General features: G+C 41.6%; 1 protein-coding gene across 2 annotated transcripts in view; it reads right to left on the reverse strand.

Annotated features, from left to right (window-relative positions):
* Positions 1 to 395: 395 nt before the first annotated feature.
* HOMER2 (homer scaffold protein 2) overlaps positions 396 to 21,899 on the reverse strand; it is a 116,381-nt gene continuing 94,877 nt past the window's right edge. For both annotated transcript variants that reach the window (XM_050966661.1, XM_050966662.1), the window contains exons 7-9: positions 19,601 to 19,711; positions 14,132 to 14,212; positions 396 to 2,410 (exon numbers count right to left, since the gene is read on the reverse strand). In XM_050966661.1, coding sequence (XP_050822618.1) covers positions 2,222 to 2,410; positions 14,132 to 14,212; positions 19,601 to 19,711 — 381 coding nt within the window. In that variant the 3' untranslated portion in view covers positions 396 to 2,221. The remainder of the gene's footprint in view (positions 2,411 to 14,131; positions 14,213 to 19,600; positions 19,712 to 21,899) is intronic.

The raw sequence follows: 21,899 nt of genomic DNA on the forward strand, positions 1-21,899 counted from the left end.
ATTAATGGGAAATAGAGTAGGGAGCCTGGCAATTTATACTGTTTGTGACGGACAACTGTTTTCCTTCCTTGCTTCCCAGTTGGTGCTGCTAACCTTGAGAGCATGACAGGAGTAGAGGAGAAGTAGGTCAGCTGCCTTTTTGATGATTCGTTATTCAAAGTGAACTATATTAGATGCAAACTAAATACTGAAATAATTTGTTCAGAAAACACACTCTGTTTCCTTTGTCATTTTCAATTTTGAGTAGTCGGATCACATTATCTAACCCCACATTTTGTAACACTTGGATATTCTGCACTAGTGAAAGCTTATTTTCACATGCCTACATTCTATATTATGTTTCCAAGTACCTACCTTTTTTTTTTTTTTTTTTTTTTTTTTTTTTTTTTAAATACTGGTTCTCTTCAACAAAGACCATCAGATGGTGAAATAGCCCAGCTTCCTACTACCAGTTGTATAAAAGGATTACAAAGCACACATACAAAAAAGGCAAGGCTAGATAGACAATACTTCAGTGATAGATGCAATCTAGAATTAAAAGAACTATTGCAGATAGAGTATCTCTCTACAGACTTCCAGCATCTGGATTATTATATCTGTGTGCAAAGGTATTCAATATACTCTTCACTTACATTATTTAAATGACCAAAACCCCCTTGATGATAGCTTTATTAAGAATTAGAAATCTAATTTGTAATATGTGAAATGAATGTTGTGACATGGCCACTCTATTCCATCCTGTTGGAACACATTAATTTCACACTTCAGTAGGCTTTGCCAGATTAAAAAAAAGAGGCAATACCATCAATGTATCGGACATAAACAGAACTTCTTGCCGGAATTCGATTTGCATGGGGATTTCAGAGTAACTTCAGAGCAGGCTATTCCCTAACAGTTCTTTAAAAAAAAATAAAATAGCCCCTGAAGGTAGTTATGGAGACAAAAGCAGAGTTAGACTGAATTCTGAACCAGCGTTGCTGTTTATGTCACCACCTGTAGTGAAGTAAACTTGATCTTATTCTCATGGTCCTGGAATCCCAAGCATTCTCTTGCTTTACTCAGAATGTGTTTAGAGCTGCTAAATAATCAAATACAAGTTGCAATGTGTTTTTGCAATGCCTTTCTTCTTGTCATTCTAAATGGGCAATTTGGTTTCTAATGTGTCATGAGATTGGAACGTATACTTCAAAGAAAAGTGTTTTGCTTTCATGCTACCACAGCCCTGGATGTCTCTTGAACAGAAACTTGCATTTGTACAAAACCATTCCCAGAGGTTCTGTGAAAAGAACTAATTTTTTTTTAGATTAACTTCTCTGAAATCACTTCAGTGGATGTTCACAGCAGTTATTAAGTTATATAGATAATTAGAGGACCTAGATCTATATGTGAAACAATAACCTATCCCTATTGCTGTATATCTGGTCCCAGGAAGAGAGTATTTTTTTTCAAAGATATAAAGATTAATTATATGAATTTAAACGCTACAGCTGAGGAGAAAGATGCTCTTGTTAAATGAGACAAGTTCTCATCAGCTGTTGTACGGTTTATTTGAAGTACAAGAGCTGAGACTGACTGCAACTTTGCAGATTATGTGCTGTATGTGCACGTACATTTACATGGTAAACCCTACATCGGAGGTCACACAAGTATAAAATCAGTTGGTTTCTTTCTGTGAATTAGGCTTTAATGATTTGTTACTAAGGATCTTAATATCTACCTAGAGGGATTCGCTACGCTTGACTGTAGCTCAACTCAGACACATTTTACCCAACTGATTTACACTTGGCAGAAGCCCTCTCTAATCTTAACTCCACTCCACTCAACAAAAGAAATAAAATTGCATGTTGCCAGGAGTTCTGATAGTCAGGACTAGAAAATACTTGTTTTCTGTTTCTATGGTTGCAACAGCCCTTAAGAAAGTTATAAATTTCCCTGCAACAACTAACTGCATAATCATATAAGGTAGATCTAGTTCCAGATTCCTGAGACAGAATCCTCCACCTCTTCGCAAACCCACAGCAGCCATATAAATAATTTCTCTTCTCAAAAGAATTCAGTGAGCAGCACAACTGGTTTGAAAAAACATAGCAAATTTTCAGCCTGTATGTACAGAAACAATGCCAACAAGTGGAACATTCTAGCCAAATTTTGTAATACATACATTTGGGATCAACAAAACACCAAAACATTCAGACCCTAGATTACAAAAATCTGTTGCCGTCTAGTTGTCAATTCCCAGTTTAGACAGTCCTTGTCGCAAGTCATGTAGTTCATCTATCTTCCCATCTAGTACGTCTAAAAAATTCTTTAATTCAGTTTTAAGGCTGTTCTGTCTCTGTCTGCTCTCTTCAACATCTGTCCTTAGTGTTCTGACTTTCTCCTCCAGGTCTCTGTTCTTTTTCTCAGCAGCCTTAAAAAAAGAATAGAAAAGAAAAAACAACATGAATCTTAGAGAAGATGGATGATGTTACAATGTTATGCAGACTTTAAATGTTTTGCTTTGGCTTCCTTTTAGTCTGCCTAATACAAACACCTCTGGAAGCAATTTTGACATGATGGGGCTATTTTTTTTAATCTGACTAATGCAGGGAAGGATACAGATTAAGTGGAAAAGATGCTTTGCATTAGATTTTGTCATTTGGTTGATATCTTTAAATTCAGCTGGATTTAAATTGTGCACTGTGCATACATTGCAACAGTTGCAAAATTAGTCTCTGTGCCACAAAATTATCTATGGTGATTTAGCTTTGAAAAATAAACTTTTACAAAACATTGCCTGAGAAATAATGTCGCTTTATTAGCTTCTACTGGATTTCTTTTAAACTCTTTGGCTGAATATCTAAGCATATAGTCAGTGAATATTTTGGATAAATACTAAAGTATATAGTCAGTGAAAACAACTTAATGCTCTTCCACACTGCAGTTTGCTCCATTAATGTATTCTTTCTTTTAGAAACCTATGTTCATAGAATCATAGAATATCAGGGTTGGAAGGAACCTTGGGAGATCATCTAGTCCAACTCCCTGCTCAAAGCAGGACCAATCCCCAACTAAACCATCCCAGACAGGGCTTTGTCAAGCCTGACCTTAAAAACCTCTAAGGAAGGAGACTCCACCACCTCCCATTCCAGTGCTTTACCACCCTCCTAGTGAAAAAGTTTTTCCTAATATCCAGTCTAAACCTCCTCCACTGCAATTTGAGACCATTACTCCTTGTTCTGTCATCTTGTCATACTGAGAACAGAGTAGATCCATCCCCTTTGGAACCCTCTTTCAGGTAGTTGAAAGCAGCTATTAAATTCCCCCGCATTCTTCTCTTCTGCAGACTAAACAATTCCAGTTCCCTCAGCCTCTCCTCATAAATCATGTGCTCCAGCTCCCTAATCATTTTTTTTGCCCTCTGCTGGACTCTCCAATTTTTCCATACCTTCTTGTAGTGTGGGGCCCAAAACTGGACACAGTACTCCACATGAGGCCTCACCAATGTCAAACAGAGAGGAAGGATCACATCCCTCGATCTGCTGGCACTGTCCCTACTTATACAGCCCCAAATGCCATTAATCTTCTTGGCAACAAGGGCGCACTGTTGACTCATATCCAGCTTCTTCTCCACTGTAACCCCTAGATCCTTTTCTGCAGAACTGCTGCCTAGCCATTCAGTCCCTAGTCTGCAGCAGTGCATGGGATTCTTCCGTCCTAAGTGCAGGACTCTGCACTTGTCCTTGCTGAACCTCGTCAGATTTCTCTTGGCCCAATCCTCTAATTTGTCTAGGTCCCTCTGTATCCTATCCCTACCCTCCAGCATATCTACCACTCCTCCCAGTTTGGTGTCATCTGCAGACTTGCTGAGGGTGCAGTCCACGCCATTCTCCAGAACATTAATGAATATATTGAATAAAACCGGCCCCAGGATCTACCCTTAGGGCACTCTGCTTGATACCAACTGCCAGCTAGACATAGAGCCATTGATTCTATCCAGTGAGCCCAACGATTCTACTCAGTGAGCCAGCTTTCTATCCACCTTATAGTCCAGTCATCCAGCCCATATTTCTTTAACTTGCCAGCAAGAATACTGTGGGAGACCGTATCAAGAGCTTTGCTAAAGTCAAGGAATAACACATCCACTGCTTTCCCCTCATCAATTACTTCTTTGTTTCGGTCTTCACTGAGAAGCCTCAAGGAATGCCTAACATAATGAATGCTTATGGGAAGGGGGTAGGTTTAGAAGATAAAAACAAGAACAAGTTAAAAATCACTTAGAAAAGTTAGATGCTTGCAAGTCACCAGGGCCTGATGAAATGCACGCTAGAATACTCAAGGAGCTAATAGAGGAGGTATCTGAGCCTCTAGCTATTATCTTTGGAAAATCATAGGAGAGGGGAGAGTTTCCAGAAGACTGGAAGGGGGCAAATATAGTGCCCATCTATAAAAAGGGAAATAAAAACAACCCAGGAAACTACACACCAGTTAGTTTAACTTCTGTGACAGGGAAGATACTGGAGCAAGTAATTAAGGAAATCATCTGAAAACACTTAGAAGGTGGTAAGGTGATAGGGAATAGCCAGCATGGATTTGTAAAGAACAAATCGTGTCAAACCAATCTGATAGCTTTCTTTGATAGGATAACGAGTCTTGTGGATAAGGGAGAAGCGCTGGATGTGGTATACCTAGACTTTAGTAAGGCATTTGATACGGTCTCGCATGATATTCTTATCGATAAACTAGGCAAATACAATTTAAATGGGGCTAGCATAAGGTGGGTGCATAACTGGCTGGATAACCGTACTCAGAGAGTAGTTATTAATGGTTTCCAATCCTGCTGGAAAGGTATAACGAGTGGGATTCCGCAGGGGTCTGTTTTGGGACCGGCTCTGTTCAATATCTTCATCAACGACTTAGATGTTGGCATAGAAAGTACGCTTATTAAGTTTGCAGATGATACCAAACTGGGAGGGATTGCAACTGCTTTGGAGGACAGGGTCATAATTCAAAATGATCTGGACAAATTGGAGAAATGGTCTGAGGTAAACCGGATGAAGTTTAATAAAAAGATAAATGCAAAGTGCTCCACTTAGGAAGGAACAATCAGTTTCACACATACAGAATGGGAAGAGACTGTCTAGGAAGGAGTACGGCAGAAAGGGATCTAGGGGTTATAGTGAACCACAAGCTAAATATGATCAGTGTGGTGCTGTTGCAAAAAAAGCAAACGTGATTCTGGGATGCATTAACAGGTGTGTTGTGAGCAAGACATGAGAAGTTATTCTTCCGCTCTACTCTGCGCTGGTTAGGCCTCAACTGGAGTATTGTGTCCAGTTCTGGACACCGCATTTCAGGAAAAATGTGGAGAAATTGGAGAGGGTCCAGAGAAGAGCAACAAGAATGATTAAAGGTCTTGAGAACATGACCTACAAAGGAAGGCTGAAAGAATTGGGTTTGTTTAGTTTGGAAAAGAGAAGACTGAGAGGGGACAGGATAGCAGTTTTCAGATATCTAAAAGGGTGTCATCAGGAGGAGGGAGAAAACTTGTTCACCTTAGCTCTAAGGATAGAACAAGCAGCTTAAATGCAGCAAGGGAGATTTAGGTTGGACATTAGGAAAAAGTTCCTAACTGTCAGGGTGGTTAAACCATGGAATAAATTGCCTAGAGAGGTCGTGGAATCTCCATCTCTGGAGATCTTTAAGAGTAGGTTAGATAAATGTCTATCAGGGATGGTCTAGACAGTATTTGGTTCTGCCATGAGAGCAGGGGACTAGACTCGATGACCTCTCGAGGTCCCTTCCAGTCCCAGAGTCTATGAATCTATGAATCATCCACAGAGCCAGTTATCTTATCACAGAAGGAAATTAGGTTAGTCAGGCATGACTTGCCCTTGGTGAATCCATGCTGACTGTTTCTGATCACTTTCTTCTCCTCTAAGTGCTTCCAGAATTGATTCCTTGAGGATCTGCTCCATGATTTTTCCAGGCACTGAGGTGAGGCTGACTGGCCTGTAGTTCCCTGGATCCTTCTCCTTCCCCCCCTTTTTTTTTTTTGGAAGATGGGCACTACATTACCCTTTTTCCAGTCATCTGGGACCTCCCCCGATCACCACGAGTTTTCAAAGATAATGGCCAATGGCTCTGCAATCACATGTGCCAACTCCTTTAGCACCCTCAGATGCAGCGCATCCAACCCCATGGACTTGTGCTCGTCCAGCTTTTCTAAATAGTTCTGAACCACTTCTTTCTCCACAGAGGGCTGGTCACCTCCTCCCCATACTGTGCTGCACAGTGCAGTAGTCTGGGAGCTGACCTTGTTTGTGAAGACAGAGGCAAAAAAAGCATTGAGTACATTAGCTTTTTCCACATCCTCTGCCACTAGGTTGCCTCCCTCATTCAGTAAGGGGCCCACACTTTCCTTGACCACCACCTTGTTGCTAACATACCTGAAGAAACCCTTCTTGTTACTCTTAACATCTCTGGCAAACTACAACTCCAAGTGTGATTTGGCCTTCCTGATTTCACTCCTGCATGCCTGAGCAATATTTTTATACTCCATGCTGGTCATTTGTCCAATTTTCCGTTTCTTGTAAGCTTCTTTTTTGCGTTTAAGATCAGCAAGGATTTCATTGTCAAGCCAAGCCGGTCACCTGCCATATTTACTATTCTTTCTCTACATCGGGATGGTTTGTTCCTGCAACCTCAGTAAGGATTCTTTAAAATACAGCCAGCTCTCCTGGACAAATTTCCCCTTCATGTTATTCTCCCAGGGGATCCTGCCCATCAGTTCCCTGAGGGAGTCAAAGTCTGCTTTTCTGAAGTCCAGGGTCCATATTCTGCTGCTCTCCTTTCTGCCTTGTGTCGGGATCCTGAACTCAACCATCTCATGGTCACTGCCTCCCAGGTTCCCATCCACTCTTGCTTTCCCTATTTATTCTTCCCTGTTTGTGAGCAGCAGGTCAAGAAGAGCTCTGCCCCTAGTTGATTCCTCCAGCACTTGCACCAGGAAATTGTCCTCTACACTTTCCAAAAACTTCCTGGAATGTCTGTGCACTGCTGTATTGCTCTCCCAGCAGATATCCAGGTGACTGAATTCTCCCATGAGACTCAGGAACTGTGATCTAGTAAATTCTGTTAGTGGACAGAAGAAAGCCTCATTCTCTTATTTCATTAGCTTTCCTTCTGCTTTTTCTCATTTCAGGACAGTGTAAATATCTAAACTTGAGTCTTCTTAAAACTTTAAATAATGAGCTTTACCATGTAGAAATGGCCTATGTTAATCTCTTATTCCCACAGCACACATTTCCCTCCCACCTCTTCAATAGTCTTTCAACTATTCTCACCTAGATGACCTTGTTTCATTTATTCTTTTTTCATGAGCTGTGTTTAGGGTGGTTTAAGCTTGTGAAAGTGCCAAACTGACAATCCCAGAGTCCAAAGACCTTTATTTATACTAGGGTGACCAGGCAGCAAGTGTGAAAAATCAGGATGTGGGAGGGGGATAATAGGAGCCTATATGAGAAAAAGACCCAAAAATCGGGACATCTAGTCTCCCTAATTTATACCCATAAGAGATATAGCACAAGCAGGGAACAGACACAAGATTTAGGTTGGACATTAGGAAAAAGTTCCTAACTGTCAGGGTAGTTAAACACTGGAATAGATTGCCTAGGGAAGTTGTGGAATCTCCATCTCTGGAGATATTTAAGAGTAGGTTAGATAAATGTCTATTAGGGATGGTGTAGACAGTATTTGGTCCTGCCATGAGGGCAGGGGACTGGACTCTATGATCTCTCGAGGTCCCTTCCAGTCCTAGAGTCTATGAGCTCCCAACACACATCTTACCAAGATGTCTCAGCCATAGGTAATCATTTCCAAGTGAGAGGGTGGTTCATTTTCCATGCTCTTGCAGTTCTTGATTTTGCTGCTCAGGATGCTAATTATGATGGTGACTTGGACTCAAATGAAAGCACTCACTTATATAGCACAGGCGAAAACCACCATCAACTTGTAATACCTTCTTGGTCACTACCAGCCTAAACCAAACCTATACCAGCTACCTAGATGCTTCCTATCTCAAACCCTGGAACCATAAAGTGCTTCTGGTTCTTACTTTTTCCGGTATATTTACCCCTTAGCCATTGTTCCCTTTGTTGTGAGCTCTGCTAAGCTTGCCTCCATCACAACTTAACTGACACCAAGAGGATGAGTATCCTTCCATAAAAGCACAACCTATTTAAGAAAGGCCATAACACAAAAAAGTCTCAGCTGAAGTACTAGTTCAGTGCATAAGCCAGTTAAATATTCAAGATTACAACAGATTTGATTTCTTATTTTTTTTTACATTCCTCTACATTCTGTACAGGGCTGAGCACTGAGGTGACTGGTGAATCAAAAATTAGTATCACTGAACAGATTAGACAAAAAAATGAACTACAGAGTGAGATTTCACTATTAAAAAGATTTCTACACTCTTTGTTCAAACAAGAACAAAACTGATTTCCTCTTTCACTCTTTGCTTGTCCATATTTACAGGGTGTCAAATGTTGAAAAATAATTAATTGCTGAAAACATGGCCACATGCTTCTTAGTTTTACTGTCCCAAATAGTCATAAAAACTGGACATAGTATGTTTAACCAGGGAACTGTACCACTGCCTCTGAGCTCTGCAAACAAGCTGGAGGCATTGAAGAATATGTAGAGACGGGAAGGGGGAGAAACTCTTTAGCCAAATCAGTTCTAAAACCAAAGTATTTTACTCACCCCTCCTTTCAGATCAGGGGTCTCAAACTCCCAGCCTGTGGGCCATCTGCAGCCCAAGAACCTCCCCAATGTGGCCTGCAGGGCTCCAGCAGTTTTGGGGCCAGGTCTTTTCCCTTGGCCCCACCTGCCGCCCCTGGGCGCTCCCCCCCACCCTGCACATCCCCCAAGCGATTTACAATGGCCCAGGACCCTGCTCACCACTGACAGCACAGGCAAGCAGAGCGGCATCTGCCTGCTCACTCCACGTGTCTGCCGGCCCCTCCCTGCGGCATTGGGGCAGGGCTGTGCCTCCCCTCATTGCCCCCTCCCCAAGCACCGCTGCAGCCAATGGGAAGCTGTGGCGGTGGTGCGTGGGGGCAGCAGTGTGCCAGAGGCCCCCCCCGGCCTGCCCCGCCTTGCCTTGGAGCCCCAGGTAAGTGCTGCACCCTTGACTCCCTCCCAAAGCCTGCACCCCAGCCCCTCCCCACATACCCCCTCCTGCCCCCAAACTCCCTCCCAGAACCTGCACCCTCTCCCCCCTCCTAGAACCTGCAACCCCACCCTCTCCTCCTGAACCCCCACCCCTGGCCCCAGCCCAGAGCCTGCACCCAGCACCCAAACTCCATCCCAGAGCCTACACCCCAATCCTCTATCCCAGACCACGTCCCCCACCCAAACTCTGTCCCAGAACCTTAGGCAAGTGGGGGCGGAGTTTTGGGCAGCATGAGTGACATTATTGGTCCGCTGGGAGGATTTGAGGACTGGCACTGGCCCTAAGGTAAACTGAGTTTGAGACCCCTGCTTTAGATCCTTATATCTAGGTCATGTCTAGATCTTGCCACCTCTTCCTGTATAATACCTCTAAGATCTGACTTCTCTTCTCCCTCAAAACAGCAACATTTTTCATCCACTTCTCATCTACTGCAACCCTCTCTCCAGCTTTGACATGTCCCATCTCACCTCCGTTATATCCATTCAAAACTGTTGCAAAAATCATTTCCCCGGATTGTTGCTTTGACCACATTACCCCTCTCTTTGCATCCCCTCGTCGGCTCTCCCATCCCTGCTGCATAAACACAAATTACTAGTCTTCGCTTTTAAGGTCCTACACAGCTGATCCTTGCCCTATCTCTTACATGCTACTGAGATGTCAAATCTGCTCCACCAGTGATGCCAGTCTTCATTACCCATTTGTTTAAGTTTTGAACACACCTGCATAGAGAGAGCTCCCCATAAACACTCACAAAGATCACTTCATCCTACTTCAAATCCTTCCTTAAAACCTCCCTTGGCCACTTCCTTTGCCAAAATGATAATGGTTAGACAGCTGATGTACTGTTACTTCTGTTTATCAGACTGATCTGTATTGTCTCACTGTTTTTCCCCATCTGTTTGTTGCATCCCTGATTTAGACCTATGTGGAACACATGATTTGGTTCAAGAGATAATGATTGCTAAATCACTTGGTAATGGCCACCATAATATAATTAAATTTAACATCCTTGCACAGGGGTGCAGGAAGTAAGGGTTCTGGGGATACAGTAGCTTGAAGTGGTTTCCATCATATACAAGTGTTGTTCAATGGCTTTCAGCATCCCCACTATAAAAACTGCTCCAATGCCACTGTCCTTGTAGGGCAAAAAAAATACCCCCCAAAATCCCACTACAGTAACATTTAACTTAAAAAAGGGGACTACACAAAAATTAAGGCGCTTGCTGGACATAAATTAAAGGAAGCTGTCACATGGTTTAAATGCCTGTAAGCAGCATGGGTACTATTTAAAAACACTATATTAGAAACTCAGATTCAATGCATACCCCAAATCAAAAAAGACAATAAGAGGACCAAAAGAATGCCGCCATGACTCAAAGCAGAGTAATGGACGCTATCAGAGGAAAAAAGGCATCCTTTAAAATTTGGAAGTCAAATCCTACTGAGGGCAATAGGAAGGTGCTCAAACTGGCAGGGGAAGTGTAAGAGTACCAAAAGGCAGGCCAAGAAAGCATTTGAGAAGCAATTTGAAAAAGATGCAAAAACTAACAGTAAGAATTTTTTAAGTACAACAGAAGCAGGAAGCCTCATGAACAGTCACTGGGGCCTCTAGACAACCAAGGTGTTAATGGAGAACTCAAGAAAAACAAGGCCACTGCAGAGAAGCTAAATGAATTCTTTGCATCAATCTTTGCTGCAGAGGATGTAGTGGAGATACCCACATCAGAGCATCCAACGAAGTGGGTATTCACCCACAAAAGCTCATGCTCCAATACACTTGTTAGTCTATAAGGTGCAACGTGACTCTGCCCCTTTTACAGATCCAGACTAACACGGCTACCCCTCTGATTTTTGCCACATCAGAGCTATCCTTCTTGGCAATAGATCTGAAGAACTGCCCCACACTGATGTGTCAGTAGAAGAATTTTAAAACAAACTGATAAATTAAACAGTAATAAGTCACCAGGACCAGATGGTATTCACCCAAGAGTTCTGAAGGAACTCAAATATGAAATTGCAGAACTACTAACTGTAGTACATAACTTATCACTGAAAAAAGCCTCTATACCAGATGCCTGGAAGGTAGATAATGTAACACTAATTTTTAAAAAGTGCTCCAGAGGCAATCCTGCCAATTACAGGCTAGGGAGTCTAACTTCAGTTCCAGGCAAATTGGTTGAAACTACAGCAAAGAACAGAATTATTACACACACAACAAACATGATTTGTTAGGGAAGAGTCAACACAGCTTTTGTAAAGGGAAGATATGCCTCACCAATGTAATATATCTCTTTGAGGGATCAACAAGCGTGTGGACAAAGGTGATCCAGTGGATGTAGTGTACTTGAATTTTCAGAAAGCCCTTGATAAGGTCCTTCACCAAAAAGCTCTTAAAGGAAACTTAGCAGTCATGGGATAAGAGGGAAGATTCTTTCATGGATCAGTAACTGGTTAAAAGCTAGGAAACAAAGGGTAGGAATAATGGTCAGTTTTCACAATGGAGAGAAGCAAACAACGGGGTCCCTCAATGATCTGTACTGGGATCTGTGCTGGTCAACATAATCATTAATGATCTGGAAAAGGGAATAAACAGTTATGTGGCAAAGTTCACAGACGACATAAAATTATTCAAGATAGTTAAGTCATGGGTGGCGGGTGAGCCCCATTTTGGGGGGGGGGTTAACCCGCTGGCCATGCCCCTTCCACTGGAGGCCCCATACCCCCGCACACTGGAGCCCCAACCCCCCCATAACAGGAGGAGTCCTGAGGCCCCCCTCCCCGCAACCAGAAGAGCTGGGGATAGCCCACCCCAACCACCATCCAAGGCCGGCCCCCCCAGCCCCAGTGCTGGGCCAGGGCACTCACAGTGCCAGGCCGAGCTGCCTCCCGCACGAGTGCCAGGCAGAGGCAGAGACCCCTCTCCCTGTCCAAGCTGGTGGCCCCAGTGCCTGCTGCTTGCTTGCAGCATCCCTCCTCACTCCCCTGCTCCTGAGGAGAAGTAACACGGCAAGCAGCAGGGACCTGGAGTGCACGTAAGTAGTTGGTGCAGTGGGAGGGTGGCCTCAGGGAAAGGGCAGGGTCACTACGGTCCACGTGTCCCTCAGGGGGGTGGTTGCACCAGGGGAGGCAAAGCCTTCCTTGGTCTATTATACCCACTGCCCAAGAAAATAAGTCCAAAGCAGACTGTGAAGAGCTTCAGGAGGATTTCACAAAACTGGGTGAGTGGGCAACAAAGTGGTAGATGAAACTCAATAGTGATAAGTGAAAAGTAATGCACATTGGGAAAAAAAAATCTCAACTACACATAAATAAAGATGGATTCTAAATTACCTGTTACCACTTAAAGATCTTGGAGTCACTGTGGATTATTCTCTGAAAATTTCTGCTCAATGAGCAGCAATTGTCAAAAAAGGCTAGGATCGATTAGGAAATGGATAGAAAAGATGACAGAAAATATCATAATGCCACTTCATAAATCCATGGGGAGTCCACCTCTTGAATACTGTGTCCAGTTCTGTTTGCCCCATCTCAAAAAGAATATAGTGTAACTGGAAAAGTTTCAGAGAAGGGCAACAAAGATGATGAAGGGTATGAAGTGGCTTCCATATAAGAAAGACTAAAAAGATTAGGGTTGTTTAGCTTAGAAAAGAGATGACAAGGAGGCCTATAAAATGAATGATGGTGGGAGGAGGAAGTGAATAGAGAAGTGTTATTCACTCCTTTCCCACAATGCAAAAACCAACATCACCTGATAAAATTAACAGGCAGCAGATTTAATACGAACAAGGAGGAAGTAGTTTTTCCACACAATGCCACAATTAACCCGTGGAAATCATTGCCACGGAATGTTGTGATGGCCAAAAGTATAACTAGGTTCAAAAAAGAAATAGGAGGATAAGTCCATTAACGGCCAATAGCCAAGATGGTCAGGGATGCAACCCCATGAGTGGGCAACCCTAAATCTCTGACTTCCTGAGGCGGGGAGGGGATGATGGGGAAGACAACTGCCCCGCTCTGTAAACTCTCCCTGAAACTTTGGTACTTGCCACAGCTGGAGACAAAATACTGGCCTAGATGGACCATTGGTATGACCCAGTATGGCAACTCTTATACACCTGTTGTTTGAATTCACACTTTTATTGTGAAGGGTAGGGACTGTTTCTTTGTTCTGTGTTAGTACGGTACATACCACACTGAGGTCCGACCCACGATGGGGATCCCCAGGTCCAAATTCTTGAATGCATCATTTTGATATATACAGTCAGAGTTCGAAAGCTTTAAAACCAACTAGATTCAAATACCTTGATGATGGGGGGGCTATATAAATATCTACATAAAAATACAGAATGTATTGTGTTGAAAAAGACTACCTACCATATAAATACCTTTTGTATGAACTTCTTCCCAATGTTACGTAACTAGTTGTTTGTTTTTTTAAACAAATAACTTTTCTTCTCTTCCTGTTCTTACATAATAATTAGCTTTAGCTGCCATCATGATGTTAGTATAACTGACTTGACTACTCAAAATGGCTGTTTGGAAGGAGACTGGTGAATGCTTACCAGCTCTTGTATGTGAAGCAGTCACTTCTAGTAGCACTGCATATGAGGCAATGCAAGGCAAGAGCAGCATAAATGCTGGAAATACAATATCCTGGAGTCTGCCAGGTGACAGATGCAACATAATTCCAGAGTAGCAACTTAATCAGATAACAAGGCAGAGGCAGAGTTATCTATAATTACTTCTAATTCTGGGGCAGCCACAGTACATTTTGCATGTAATCAGCATTCACTTTTATGAATTGGGTGTCTCTTTATCAGTTAAGTTACAAACAGGTAAAAATATATAAACTTGAGAAATATAAAACAAATGCCCTTTCCACTATGTTTAATCAATGTATTTGCTGAACTGTACCTGTAATTTCTGAGATACAGATTCACATTCTGTCATTAGCTGGGGTATAATTTCACCTTGCTTTCGAAGATCCTCCAATTCCTATAAATAAAAAAGAGGGGGAAAATTATAAACTTCAGTCGAAAAAAAAATAATATGAAGCTGTGAAATTACTTTGCACAAGTATATTGTTTGCCAAATCGCTGGGATTTAAAATAACTGAAAATAATGTTTTGGCTTTATGTTAATTTAATAAATTAAATATAATAATATTCATTTTTGCACCACATTTAAACTATTGACTACATAGTTTTTACACCTGAGCATAATCTAATTTCCAGCTAGTTATATTTATGAATTCTCACTACACAGACACATATTCCATGAGACAGAGATCTAAAACGCAATAATGCTAAAAGAGACCTAGCAGACAGCAAATTAGATATGAGTGTGCAATGATATATGGCAGTAAAAAAGGTCACTGGAATTTTGAGCTGTATATGTAAAAACATCACAGAGCACAGAGGTAACAGGCCTGAGCATATACATCTAGAGCTCTGAGCAATACCACTTGGGATGCTGTATTCAACTCTGAGCGCCATATTACTAGAATAATATGGACAAACAGAAGGGAGTTAGAAATGAGCAAAAAGACAAGTAGGTGGCTGGAGAGATGGATTTAAGAGGAAAGTTAAAAAGCATGTGTTGCTCTGCTTACAGCAAAGGCAGTGGTGACGTGGGGAACATATTTGAAGAATGTAAATACGAAGGACCAAATCATCCCCCCTCCCTCATTTAAAGCTGCAGAAACAGACTTTCTGGGTGAAAACATCCACAAGGATCTGCTCCTGGAGATTTTCCCTAGAGTCCAGGAGGAGGCAGGCTGCAATCTGTGGAGCAGGCTACAGGATTTGCCTCCAAACATATATTTTATTTCCTCAGATATTCTAAAAAGATTAATAAATAAAGATAAAGTCTAAGCTGATACAGGATAGCCAAGCCATAACACACATCACAAGTAGAGTTGTGGGATGTGACATCTTCTCTTCCAGGTACTGGTGATCTCACAGCAGAATAAGAGTATATAGGAGTATGTACCCCATGCTCTACCATAAAATTGTGCAAAAAAACCATTTCCTCAATATCTCTAGATTCTGTTCCTCCAGGTACAATACCATTTCTCACATTTCAGTTACTACCCAACTTTTAAAAGAATCTGGTCTATTCCAGAGTGGTTTTTTATTTCCTTTCAAAATTTTTGCCAAAAATACCACCCCACCCAGAAACTGAGCTTTCTTGATGAGTGATTCTATTATTCAGGACATCTCCAATATTTTGTGTATTCTCCTCCAACTCTGTGACCATTACTTTACAGCATTAATGTAAAGGGTCAAATTGCTTGTTAGAATGAACTGTTTCTGTCCACCACAATGAAATCAATTAAAAGTCGTTTCTAATGCAAAAAAGCTGTTAACTGTGACACAGAGGCTCTATTACATGGTGTCAGCAAGTCTGATCAGGTCTGACAATCACTACACCTCCCACAGCGGGGTCATGATATTGATTTAAAAGGTGAGATGTAATAGATCGTTTGAAATCTAACAGCACAACGGTTATTAAAGTCACTGTGAAAGCTTTGTAACAACTTGGGGAGAGGGATAACTCAGTGGTTTGAGCATTGGCCTGCTAAACCCAGGGTTGCGAGTTCAATCCTTAAGGGGGCCACTTAGGGATCTGGGGCAAAATCAGTATTTGGTCCTGCTAGTGAAGGCAAGGGTCTGGACTTGATGACCTTTCAAGTTCCCTTCCAGTTCTAGGAGATATCCTATCTCCTTTAATTTAATTAAAAAAAAATTAATTTAACTCTGTAGATGAAATTATATATACTCTCAGATATTATGTCCTGGAAACTGGAAACAAAGATGACAAAACAGTTTTTTTTTTATGTAAAGGACAATGAAAATATGGCAGCAGATGCCCTGTCAGGAAAGAGGACTCTGACCTGCAGCCTCTGGGCAGCGAGTGACTAGCCCTGCTGCAGCTTTGTAAGGGTGAAGGAGTGACCCTACGAGCATCCCAGGGTCAAAGGGCAAGGATTTGTGTTGGTATCAGGTGATAAGTTTCAGTTGGTCTGACCAATTCAGTGTTCCCCAACTACGGTTATAATTTGTATCTAAAATGTGTCAAGTAATAGGTCATTGGAAAACTAATAACTCACTGATCATTAATATACTTGTGTGATGGATGTGTGCAGTGTGTATTAAGAGTTATGGATATATGTTGGAATGATTACAAAAATATGTTTAAGCCAGGTGAGTTGATAAACAAGTCTGTCCTAGACAAAGGAATGTTTGCTTCTCTGACTAGCCCCATCACCACAGAATCATAGAATATCAGGGTGGGAAGGGACCTCAGGAGGTCATCTAGTCCAACCCTCTGCTTAAAGCAGAACCAATCCCCAGATTATTACCCCAGTTCCCTAAATGACCCCCTCAAGGACTGAACTCTCAACCCTCGGTTTAGTAGGTCAATGCTCAAACCACTGAGCTATCCCTCCCCTCAAACACACCCAATGAAGGTCCAATTTACATATTAGGTAAACAAAGCTATCAAGGTAACAAATAGGGGCAGAGACAGTATGGCATCTACACCCAGCCCGAGAGAAGCTTGGTCCAGGATTTATTTTTCAAAGAATACGCTGCAAAGATGTACTGGTTTATAAAGACAAGGGATCTGAACCTCACATGATAACCAACCGAATCAAACTGATTGCAAACAACATCACTGTAATATAAAAGTTTATTAAGTGAGTTATTTTATGAAAGCCTAAGATTCTCTGGTGATAAATATCATTGTAAAATGCATGTATTAACACTATATAAGGAATTATGGATACTTATTGATATTAGGCTTTACAGTATGTCCAAACAAAGGGGGAAACAGGTCTTTCCCAGACAGGAGAGAACATAGCAGCTATTTACCTGTCTTCTATGTAAATTAAGCATGGTGGAATCAAAACAATGGAAGTCTTATACACATGCCAGGGAGTAACAAGTCCCACAGCATGAGGTCATCCTGCCTCTTTAAACACGATTGCTGAATTTTGGAAGTTATAAGCAAAGACAGAAGTCATCTTCAGCATCCATTACTAGGTGGACACAAGGGAACAGAACTCTTGCGAGCTGAGAAAGATGGGTCCTTCTACCAAAGAGGGGTTGAAGTCTCTGGGAACTGAATATGAGTGAGAAACCTGCTTAGGCAAAGATCTTTCACCAAGGAAGACAAGGGAAGCCAACTTCTTGTACTTCTGTAAAAGGTCCTCACTGAAGGAAAGTCAGCCTTGGCTGAAAAGAAGGAAGACTGGCGACAGAAATGATATTGAACAAAGTCTGTACTTTGCCAGTTTAAGTTTTCAGAGTTTTAGGTGCATATTTTCACTTTTTTTTTTTATTTGCTTGTGATCCTTTCCAAATTTATTCCTTTTACTTGAAATCAGTTAACCTATGTCTTGTCAATAAAATCACTTTATTTTTACCATAAATTAACTCAGTGCTGTGTTTGAAAGAAAGGTGAATTTACCACAGTTAATTTAATAAGCTGTAATGTGCTTTTGTCTCTTTAAAGGAGAAATAAATCTTAATATTTCTCTGAGTTGTCCAGGAGAGGGCTAGATACTTCAAGGTGCACACAGTTTGGGGGAAATTCGGGACTATAAGTGTGATGGGGTCACCTTGTTGGTTGTAAGCAAGGCTGGTGGAAGCCAGAGGGGGCTGCAGGGTGATAGACAGATTGGAGTCAGAGCTGCTAACCAGGGATGTCTAGCACACAGACACTTAGGGTGTCACCTGCATATGTGTAGGTTGGCCATGAGCATCTGAGGCTGGAAGCTACAGCAGCAAAGCACTGTGAGGCATCCAAGGGTTACAGGGCAAGTAGTGACAACTCCTTACTGATCTGGATTACACCCCAGAACTCTGTGACAGTAACCTCCTGTGTTTTGAGAAGTGAACCCCCATACATCTTCAAGCATTCTGATGCCCTTGTATAAGTCTGTGGCTTATATTTCTTTTTCTCAAAGCCTCTGCGCCTCTTTCCATCCTTTCATTTCTCTCTCCTCCCTTTACTGTTCCTCAAATGGACAGAATTTCAGAGGTGCTTCTTTCATGGCTGCATTTGTGAGCAAGCTCCACGCTGGTTTGCCATGCAAAGCCAGGAGCAGCTTAATTACAGTGGTTTAGAGCTAATCAGAAATCCACTAACGTAAGAAACAGTCTGAAATCAGGCTAGGGGTGCAGTTCCCTACACCCCTACAAACGAATGGTAGCTCGGTCTGTAATATTCATGAGTCAATCCGTTTTCTGGCTGATTTGGTGTTTGGAGAATGTGAACCTCAAGGAAAATGCTGTCACAAAGTAGGGGTTATTACATATGCTATTAGAGCAGAAAGCATGACATTTTCCTTTGAAACCTGGTGCTGAAAACTACATTATATTTTTAACTGTGCATCAAAATCCATCTCCCTAACCTATCTCCTTGTACCATCTTAAAACTCCTTAATAGCACTGCTCTTTGGGAGCACCAGCTGAGAAGTTATAATGGTACTAGGCAAGCTTCACTACACCGGCTGTCTGCATTTGCTCTTGAGTCAGCACAGAACATTTAGTTTCTACTGGGGGTGGTGGGGGAGGGAAAAGAACCTCAAAGATTCCATTTTTCCCCCACCCTAGTCAGGGGCTGTAAGTTTCCTACATTATTCGCCTTAGCAAAATCAATACCCTCCAAGCTAAGATGAGAGATTTAGAAATTGTGAATGAATCTGTCAGTAACATCCTCTAATCTTAATCTCCATCTAGGATTTAATTCTTAAAATCATAAGGTGTGGGTGGAAAAATAGTAAAATACAAGATTCCTCTGAAAGAGAGCACCTCACCTGTCTTAACAAAGATACTAAATTCTGTTGTAAGGAATGTCTTTTTACTGACAAGAACCTGAAAGTCAACAGCTCCCCTCCTCCCATATGGTAAAGGGGGGGGGGAATGAGAGCAGTGATTCTGAGATTCTATTTTCAACTCACTTGCTGCATGATTTTGGGCAAGGCAATGAACCTCTCCAGCTCATTTCACCCATCTATAAAATGAGGATACTCCTACTTACCTGTCTCAGCAGGTGTTATGCTGTTTAACCAATTAATGGTTTTAAGAGGCACGGAGATCCTCAGAAGCGTAAAGTACCATTTTTGTTAACAACTGTCAAACTGAAATGCCAAATCAGATTAAAAATTCAGAACCTACAGTGTTGTAAACAAGTGATTAGGGGACATGACTGGAGATCTAAAGAGTCTTACAGCAGCTAGAAAGAACAGTAATTTTAAATGCTGGGCTCTCTTTGACTGTGGTGACACACTGTACATGTTGCTTTGTGTAGTGAAAAGCAGATGGGCCCACTCTGACTTGAAAGAATTTGTGCCATTTCTAAGTTTATTTTACTTACTAATTCTTTGTCTTGAAGTTCTGATTCCAGTTCCTGGAGGCGCCTGTTCAGCTGTGAATTTCTTTCCTTCTCTTTATTTATTTCATTGCATTGTTCTTCCAGCTCTTCAATCTTTAAAAAAAGATCATAGCAAACTCAAATTCTCTGCAAATCTAGGGGCAGATCCTCAGCTGGTGTAAACCGTTCCAGCTCCACTGGAATCAATGAAGGTACGACAACTCCCTTCAGCTGAGGATCTCCCTTGCCCAGAGCATACCGGTTAGGACAACAGATCAAAGTTACCACTGTTATATTTAAAATTAAGAACAACAAAGTAACTCATTTACACACACTAGGCAGACTCACAGGATGCATTTATTTTATCTTAAGACAGTGCCTTATGTAATTACACAGGACTGTGCAAAGCACTGGAATGTCATAATAAGTAATGAGGAGCAATGGATGGGATATATTTCCACTTCCATTTTTATGAAAGTATGAGCTAATAATCTATGGGTTTTTTTTTTAAATATGGTATGACGAAGTAAGCTCTCTGGAGTTCCCAACATCACCTCCTCAAGGCCTGTCTATTATTCCAGCAGGAATAAGAGGGCTGGATACAGCATTAAAATTTAGCCAGAAGGATTAGTACAGTGTGACAGATGGTGCTTTGTTCTCTCAGACAGGGAATGAGCTTGCTGATTCTACACTTCTTCTAGCCACCTCTGGACTCAGATCTTGTGTGCTGCGCTGCTTCTAAGTCACCAGGCTCTCTCATTAATGTATTTTTAATTCTCAGTGTTGGGTTACTCTGGGATTGTACTTGACATCATTTTAAGGCAGACCAATGTGCAAAACTGCCTAACCCAATTAACACAGGAGAAAGAATTTCCAAGCACCCCATACTGGTGCAGCACCAATGCCTATTGAGAAACCTACTTGAGAGAAGAAACAAAGAAGAATCTCTCTCTCTGCAGGAAGATCAATGACACCGTATGCAGACAGTGGGGCTATATGAACCACAGAAAGCATCTGACTGTTGGGCTATAGGTATCTTAACCACTGCGCCAGAATAAGGAAGCATTTTGTGAACCTGCTCATTTTTGACTACACTTAGAGAGAAGTGGCAAATTTGCACCTGGTCATGTCAATAAAAGCAACTTTCCTATGCAACATTACACAAAAGCAAAAACATTGAGTAAATAATTTATGTTGCATGCTATTCTATTTAACTGTAATCTACTATTTTGATCAGCTATTTCTCCCTTATACATAAAAGAAACCTTCACTGCTAGCCTTAACAATGAACTATTAACTCTTTGCTCTAGGAATCAGATTTATCTTAACAACCGAATATTACCTTGATGCTAACAATTAGTGTCAGGCAATCTTGACACCCAGCATGGGTTAAGTGGTAGTCTAAATACAGAAAGCTTGTTGTGAAGCACTGATTTACTCTGTTGGAATTATCTCCACATTCTGACAGTGACGTCCCCAAACAGCACACAGATATAAAATCTCCATCTTGCAAAACAGAGTGAATTCCAATAGGCATTTTAGTGCCCTGACAGACAGGTAAGTCAGGTTACATCTGTCTATCAGTGGCAATCCCACAAGCTATAGCATTCTTCATCTGGAGCTAAATGGCATGCGAAAAGGAATGAAAGTCATACCTACCCCTGAAAACAATAGAAAATAAAAAAAATCACTTGAAATCTGCTCTATACATTGAATGCCCCAGAGATCTGTATAAGTGAAAGGCAAAAACAGCAGCAACAACAGGCCCCAGCTTTTTGGAAAGTAGCTTAAGATCAACAGGCTGAAATTATCACTACAAGCAGTATTCACGGAAACTGAATTCCACTATATTCAGCAGACTTGTACCAGTGCGTGGGCCAATTACAAGCTTTTGATAGATGGTACCATATTATTTTAGTGACAGTACAAACTACTATTCTAAGCCAGGGTTTTTAAAAATCTAAATTTACATCTCCCAAGTGTTCTCTCTTGTGGTTCACATTCGATCCCTGTACTACAGTGCTGTGAAATTACACGCTCGGTAAGGAAGGGAAAAAGGCTTTTGGCAACGATCTCCAAGAGGCTTATGGAGTTGAAATACGTGGCTTTGAAGCTGGTGGGCCTGATTCTCAGCCTAGCTCCTCCTCCTCCTCCTCCGTTTTTGTGCTTACAGTATTGTGGGTACAACTCATGTTGTCACTTAGCTGTCTGATTTTGAGATTTAAGTAGCATTATTGACTGGGTTAAATCAGCTACCTTACCACAATAAGTGAGCTCAAGGCATCAATATACTATAGCTAAA

The sequence above is a fragment of the Gopherus flavomarginatus genome, chromosome 9 (genome assembly GCF_025201925.1).
Source record: "Gopherus flavomarginatus isolate rGopFla2 chromosome 9, rGopFla2.mat.asm, whole genome shotgun sequence".
Classification (NCBI taxonomy): Eukaryota; Metazoa; Chordata; order Testudines; family Testudinidae; genus Gopherus; species Gopherus flavomarginatus.